The sequence below is a fragment of the Silurus meridionalis genome, chromosome 5 (genome assembly GCF_014805685.1).
Source record: "Silurus meridionalis isolate SWU-2019-XX chromosome 5, ASM1480568v1, whole genome shotgun sequence".
Lineage (NCBI taxonomy): Eukaryota > Metazoa > Chordata > Actinopteri > Siluriformes > Siluridae > Silurus > Silurus meridionalis.
In genome coordinates, this window is record NC_060888.1 from 28,705,683 (window position 1) to 28,714,268 (window position 8,586).

Genomic DNA, 8,586 nt, shown 5'->3' on the forward strand with positions numbered 1-8,586 from the left:
CTCACACACACACTCACTTACACACATTTACTCTCACACACTCACTCACTCACTCACACACTCACTCAAACACACTCACTCACACACACTCCTCACACACACACTTACTCACACACACACTCATTCACACACACACTCACTCACACATTTACTCACACACATTTACTCACACACTCAATCACTCACACACTCACTCACACACACTCACTTACACACATTTACTCACTCACTCACTCACTCACTCTCACACTCACTCACACATTTACTCACAAACTCACTCACTCACACACACTCACTCACACACTCACTCACACATTTACTCACACACACTTACTCACACACTCACACACACACACTCACTCTCACACACTCACCACACACTCACTCACACTCTCACTCACACACTTACTCACACACACACACACTCACTCACTTACTCACTCACTCACTCACTCACTCACACTCTCACTCACACACTCACACACACACACACACACACACACACACACACACACACACACACACACACACTCACACATTTACTCACCACTCACTCACTCACTCACTCACTCACACTCACTCAAACACTCACACACTCACCTCACTCACTCACCACTCACACACACTCACTCGCACACACTCACTCACACTCCACTCACTCACACTCACTCAAACACACTCACTCACTCATTCACACACACACACATTTACTCACACACTCACTCACTCACTTACACACTCACACACACACACACACACACATTTACTCACACACTCACTTACACATTTATTCACTCACTCACTCACACTCACTCACTCACTCACTCACACTCCTCACACACACTCACTCACTCACTCACTCACACACTTACTCAGACACTCACTCACACTCACTCACACTCACTCACTCACTCACACTCACTCACACACTCACTCACACACTCACTCACTCACTCACTCACTCCTCCTCACTCACTCACACACTCACACACACACTCACACACACACACCTCACTCACTCCACACACACACACACACACACACACACACACACTCACACACATTTACTCACACACACACTCACACACACACTCACTAACACACACTCACTCACTCCACACACTCACTCACTTACTCACTCACACACTCACACATTTACTCACACACACTCACTCACACACACTCCTCACACACACACCACTCACTCACACACACACTCACACACACACTCACACACACTCACTCACTCACACACTCACACACTCACTACACACACACACACTCACTCACTCCTCCACTCACTCACTCACACATTTACTCACACACACTTACTCACACACACACACACACACTCACTCACTCACTCACTCACTCACACACACTCACTTGCACATACTCACTTACACTCACTCACACACTCACTCACACACACACACATTTACTCACACACACTCACACACTCACTCCACACACTCACTCCTCACACTCACTCACTCACACACACACACTCACACACTCACTCACTCACACACACTCACTCAGACACTCACTCACACACATTTACTCACTCACTCCACCTCACTCACTCACCACACACTCACTCACACACACTCACTCCTCACACTCACTCACTCCTTACTCACTCACACTCACACTCACTTACACACATTTACTCACACACTCACTCACTCCACACACTCACACACACACACACACTCACATTTACTCACACACTCACTCACACACTCACTCACACATTTATTCACTCACTCACTCACTCCTCACTCACACACACTCACTCACTCACTCACTCATTCACTCACTCACTCACACACACACACACTCACTCACTCCACTCACACACTCACTCACACACACACACACACTCACTTACACACACTCACTTACTCACACACACACTTACTCACACACACTCACTCACACACACCTCACACACACACTCCTCACACACACACTTACTCACACACTCACTCGCACACACTCACTCCACACTCACTCACACACTCACACACATTTACTCACATAATCACACACTCACTCACTCACACACTCACTCCACTCACTCACACACTCACTAACTCACTCACTCACTCCACACTCACTCACACACTCACACACTCACACACACACACACACACACACACACACACACTCACACACACACACACACACACACACACACACACACACACACACACACACACACACACACACACTCAAACTCACCCACACTCACACTGATTCACACACTCACTCACACACACACACTCACTCACACACACTCCACACACACTCACTCACTCCTCACTCACACACACACATACTCACACACACACACACACACACACACACACACACACACACACACACACACACTCAAACTCACACACACACACTCACACACACACACACACTCACACACACACTCTCACTCACACACATTTACTCACACACACACACTCACTCACTCACTCACTCACTCCTCACTCCTCACTCACTCACTCACTCACACACTCACTTGCACATACTCACTTACACTCACACACACACACACACACACACACACACACACACACACTCACACTCACTCACTCACACACACTCACTCCTCACTCACTCACTCACTCACTCCTCACTCACTCACTCACACCTCACTCACACACTCACACACTCACTCACACACTCACACACTCACTTACACACATTTACTCACACACACACACTCACACACACTCACTCACACACACTCACACTCACACACACTCACACACACACACACAGAGAGAGAGAGAGAGAGAGAGAGAGAGAGAGATCATTTCAGATTTCTCATGACCCCTTAAGGGTTAAAGCACGCTTTGCCTCTCCGGAATTGTGTGTGTGTGTGTGTGTGTGTGTGTGTGTGTGTGTGAGAGAGAGAGAGAGAGACGCAGCGCAGTGCATTTTTGGTGTGTTGCGTAGATAAGACTGTGTGTGGAAAACGAACAGAATGTTATAGAACGAGAGAAGTTTCAGTTCTATGAAGAAGAAAACTCACAGCTGCGGTAAAGAGAGAGAGAGAGAGAGAGAGAGAGAGAGAGAGATGTGTGAAAGTAAAACAGCAGTAAGGAAATGAAATGCACTCGGAAGAGTTTAATACACGTTCTCTCTCTCTCTCTCTCTCTCTCTCTCTCTCTCCACACATTGTATCAGATTCAGACGCTACATTGTGTAGTGTGTGTGTACGTGTGTTTTTCTAGCCTGCCCCTTTGACTGTGTGTGTGTGTGTGTGTGTGTGTGTGTGTGCGTCCGAGGGTAGGCGGGTGTGTGTGAGGACTCCGTCACTCTCCTCCGTGAAAACCATGGATGGATTGCGTCTGCCACCACTTACAGAGGAAGTGCTGGACTCTACAGGTACGACACACACACACAGAGTTTATAAATACTTGGAAGACAGACTGCGCACGTGCGTGTGCGTGTATGTGTGTGGGTGGATTTGCTGAGGTCCACAAACTGTTGGATGTTTACGGGATGTGATGGACTCCTCTAAACAGGTGTGTTTGTGTGTGTCATTGTGTGTGTCATTGTGTGTGTGTGTGTGTGTGTGTGTGTGTGTGCGCGCGCGCAATATATATATATTTTCAGGAAACTAGTATAATGAATGTAAATGTATTTTTGTCATCCATGTTGTGTCGGAGCAGAACGATTGACTGCGCACACACACACACACACACACGCGTGGTCAGAAGGATGGAATGTGGAAGAACAGTGATGTCATTGTGAGCTGGGCAGTAGTGGAGATGTTTACAGTTTATATTCTGTTCTGATTCTTTCAGCAGAACTTTAGGGTTATATTGGTTCTTCTGGGAAACCTTCATGCTTTAAGAACCTGAGATGTTTGAGGGTTAGGTATCAGTAATAATCAGGGTGTGTGCTGCTGCTGCTACTGATCTGATTGTAGAACCTGATTGTTTACATGCATGACTGCTGTTCCACCTGCATGACACCTGTATTACATAATACAAAAGAACAGTACTGTTCTGCAGGGTACTGTAGAGTTTGGTACTTTGTGGTAAGGTGCTGTACGGTACTGTAGGGTACAGTGCTGTCGGGTACTGTAGAGTATGGTAGAGTTTGGTGCTGTCGGGTACTGTGGGGTATGGTACTGTAGGGTACTGTAGAGTATGGTACTGTAGGGTATGGTAGAGTTTGGTGCTGTAGGGTACTGTCGGGTATGGTGCTGCAGGGTACTGTAGAGTATGGTGCTGCAGGGTACTGTGGAGTATGGTGCTGTAGGGTACTGTAGAGTATGGTACTGTCAGGTACTGTCGGGTATGGTACTGTCGGGTACTGTAGAGTATGGTACTGTCGGGTACTGTAAGGTATGGTACTGTCGGGTACTGTAGAGTATGGTACTGTCGGGTACTGTAGGGCATGGTGCTGTAGGGTACTGTAGAGTATGGTACTCTAGGGTACTGTAGAGTTTGGTACTGTTGGGTACTGTGGGGTATGAGGAGGTGATGGGTAGGTATGGCCTTAAGGAGAGGAATGTGGAAGGGCAGATGGTGGTAGATTTTGCTAAAAGGATGGAAATGGCAGTGGTGAACACGTATTTTAAGAAGAAGGAGAACCATAGGGTGACGTATAAGAGTGGAGGAAGGTGCACACAGGTGGACTATGTGCTATGCAGGAGATGCAACCTGAAGGAGATTGGAGACTGTAAGGTGTTGGCAGGGGACAGTGTAGCTAGACAGCATCGAATGGTGGTCTGTATGATGGTTTTGGAGGCGAAGAAGAAGAGGAGGAGAGTGAGACTGAAAGAAGAATAAGATGGTGGAGACTGAAGGAGGAAGACTTTAGTGTGAGGTTCAGGGAAGAGGTCAGACAGGAGCTTGGTGGTGGTGAAGAGGTGTTGGGTGATTGGGAAACTACTGCAGGAGTGATGAGGGAGGCAGCTAGAAAAGGTATTGGTGTGACATCTGGAAATAGAAAGGAAGACAAAGAGATGTGGTGGTGGAATGAGGAAGTGCAGGAGAGCATAAGGAGAAAGAGGTTGGCAAAACAGAAGTGGGATCGACAGAATGATGAGAAAAGTAGGCAGGAGTACAAGGAGATGTGGCAGCAGGTGAAGAGGGATGTGGTGAAAGCCAAGGAAAAGGTATATGAGGAGCTGTAAGAGAAGTTGGACACTGAGGAAGGAGAAAGGGATTTATACCGATTGGCCAGGCAGAGGAACCGAGCGGAGAAGGATGTGCTGCAGGTTAGAGCAATAAAGGATGGAGATGGAAATGTGTTGAATAGTGAGGAGAGTGTGTTGAGAAGGTGGAGGGAGTATTTTGAGCAGCTGATGAATGAGGAAAATTAGAGAGTTGATCAGTCACAACATGAAGTTATGGGAATGAGTAGTGGAAGCCAGGCTGAGAGAAGAGGTGACCATCTGTGAGCAACAGTATGGTTTCATGCCGAGGAAGAGCACCACAGATGCCTTATTTGCTTTGAGGATGTTGATGGAGAAGTATAGAGAAGGACAGAAGGAGCTGTGTGTTTGTGGATTTAGAGAAAGCATACGACAGGGTGGAGAGAGGAGTTGTGGTATTGTATGAGGAAGTCTGGTGTGTCAGAGAAGTATGTGAGGGTGGTGCAGGTCATGTATGAGGACAGTGTGACAGCAGTGAAGTGTGCAGTAGGAACGACAGACTGGTTCAGGGTGAGGGTTGGACTACATCAAGGATCGGCCCTAAGCCCTTTCCTGTTTGCAGTGGTGATGGACAGGTTGACGGACGAGGTCAGACAGGAGTCTCCCTGGACTATGATGTTTGCGATGATATTGTGATTTGTGGTGAGAGTAGTGAGCAGGTTGAGAAGAGCCTGGAGAGGTGGAGATACACGCTGGAGAGAAGGGGAATGAAAGTCAGTTGGAGTAAGACAGAGTACATGTGTGTGAATGAGAGGGAGGGCAGTGGAGTGGTGCGGTTACAGGGAGAAGAGGTGGAGAAGGTGGAGGAGTTCAGGTACCTGGGGTCAACAGTGCAAAGTAATGGAGAGTGTGTTAGAGAAGTGAAGAAAAGAGTGCAGGCAGGGTGGAGTGGGTGGAGAAGATGTTAGTCAGAAAGTGATTTGTGATAGAAAAGTATCTGTGAGAGTGAAAGGGAAAGTTTATAGGACTGTGGTGAGACCTGAGATGTTGTATGGATTAGAGACAGTGGCATTGAGTAGAAGGCAGGAGGTGGAGCTGGAGGTAGCAGAGCTGAAGATGTTGAGATGTTCGTTGGGAGTAACGACAATAAACAGGATTAGAAATGAGTTTATTAGAGGGACAGCGCATGTAGGACGTTTTGGTGACAAGGTGAGGGAGGCGAGATTGAGATGGTTTGGACATGTGCAGAGGAGGGACATGAATTATATTTGTAGAAGAATGCTGAGGATGGAGATATCAGGTAGGAGGAAAAGAGGAAGGCCAAGGAGGAGGTTCATGAATGTGGTGAGGGAAGACATGCAGGTAGTTGGTGTGAAAGAGGCAGGTGTAGAGGACAGGGTGGTATGGAGACGGATGATCCGCTGTGGCGACCCCTAATGGGAGCAGCCGAAAGAAGAAGAAGAGGGTACTGTGGCGTATGGTGCTGTAGGCAACTGTAGAGTATGGTGCTGTAGGGTACTGTAGAGTATGGTGCTGTAGGGTATTGTAGCATATGGTACTGTCGGGTACTGTGGGGTATGGTGTAGGGTATTGTGGGGAATGGTGCTGAAGGGTACTGTAGAGTTTGGTACTGTTGGGTACTGTGGGGTATGGTGCTTTAGGGAACTGTAGAGTATGGTGCTGTAGGGTACTGTGGGGTATGGTGCTGTAGGGAACTGTAGAGTATGGTGCTGTAGGGGAGTGTAGAGTATGGTGCTGTAGAGTACTGTAGGGTATGGTGCTGTAGGGTACTGTGGGTTATGGTACTGTAGGGTACAGTGCTGTAGAGTATGGTGCTGTAGAGTACTGTAGGGTATGGTGCTGTAGGGTACTGTGGGGTATGGTACTGTAGGGTACAGTACTGTAGAGTATGGTGATGTAGAGTACTGTAGGGTATGGTGCTGTAGGGTACTGTAGGGTAAGGTGCTGCATTGTACTGTAAGGTACAGTGCTGTAGGGTACTGTAAGGTATGGTGCTGTAGGGTACTGTAGAGTATGGTGCTGTAGGGTACTGTGGGATATGGTACTGTAGGGTAAGGTGCTGCATGGTACTGTAGGGTTCAGTGCTGTAGGGTACTGTAAGGTATGGTGCTGTATGGTACTGTAGAGTATGGTGCTGTAGGGTACTGTGGTATATGGTACTGTAGGGTAAGGTGCTGCATGGTACTGTAAGGTACAGTGCTGTAGGGTACTGTAAAGTATGGTGCTGTAGGGTACTGTAGAGTATGGTGCTGTAGGGTACTGTAGAGTATGGTACTGTAGGGTACTGTAGAGTATGGTACTGTAGAGCATGGTGCTATAGGGTCATTTAGGCTATGGTGCTGTAGGGAACTGTATGGTACAATACTGTAGGGTACTGTAGGCTACAATGCTGTAGGGTACTGTATGGTACAGTATTGTAGGGTACAGTGCTGTAGGGTACTGTATGGTATGGTACTGTAGGGTACTTTAGAGTACTGTATGTACTGTACTTTAGGAAACTACAGTAGGGTCCTGTACTGTAAAGTATGGTGCTGTAGGGTACTGTACTGTAGAGTAGGGTACTGTAGGGTATGGTACTGTACTGTAGAATATGATACTGGAGGGTACTGTACGGTACTGTAGGGTACTGGGGTGTACTGTAGGAATGTAATGTATGGTGTTGTAGGGTATTGTATGGCATGGTACTGTAGGGTATGGTACTGCATGGTACTGTAGGGTATGGTACTGTAGGGTACAATGCTGTAGGGTACTGTAAAGTATGGTGCTGTAGGGTACTGTAGGGTACAGTGCTGTAGGGTACTGTTGGGTATGGTACTGTAGAATAAGGTACTGTGGGGTACTGTATGTACTGTAGGGTACGGTACTATAGCGGTATTTCTGTGTAGGATACTGTACTGTAGGGTATAGTGCTGTAGGGTATTGTATGGAATGGTTCTGTAGGGTACTGTAGAGTACAGTGCTGTAGGGTGTTGTAGGGTACAGTCGAGTACAGTGCTATAGTGTTCTGTAGGGTACTGTAGAGTACAGTGCTGTAGGGTGCTGTAGGGCATGGTACTGTAGAGTACAGTGCTGTAGAGCAGTGGTCCCCAAACTTTTTTAATCCGGTGATTAATATCAGACAATATTTTCACAGACCGGCCTTTAAGGTGTGGTGGATAAATACAACAAAATAAAATGATACAAGCATAAAAACTGGTATTTTCCAAATATAATAATATTGTGTATGTACGTGAATCCACTGTGTTGTTTTTTGTTCATTTTGCTTGCTTGGGGGTTTAAATTTAGTGGTAATGTATTATGTGTTAGCAGCCAGAGCCCCTTTAAGAAGGTAGTGGATGGAGGGAAGACATGTGACAGAGGCATCATCACATGCATGAAGAGTGAGTCCTAGACAGATGTGGCGGAGAGAGTTCTGTAATTTTCCAAAATAA

General features: G+C 47.0%; 1 protein-coding gene across 7 annotated transcripts in view; it reads left to right on the forward strand.

Annotated features, from left to right (window-relative positions):
- The first annotated feature begins 2,917 nt into the window (after window positions 1-2,917).
- LOC124386103 (coiled-coil domain-containing protein 136-like) overlaps window positions 2,918-8,586 on the forward strand; it is a 31,411-nt gene continuing 25,742 nt past the window's right edge. For 3 of the 7 annotated variants that reach the window (XR_006925846.1, XM_046849743.1, XM_046849750.1), the window contains exon 1: window positions 3,312-3,411. Coding sequence is in view for 5 of the 7 variants with exons in the window: in XM_046849743.1 (XP_046705699.1) it covers window positions 3,360-3,411 (52 nt within the window). In the remaining 2 variants the exon portion in view is untranslated. The other 4 variants (XM_046849744.1, XM_046849748.1, XM_046849745.1 and 1 more) reach the window with 4 other exon arrangements.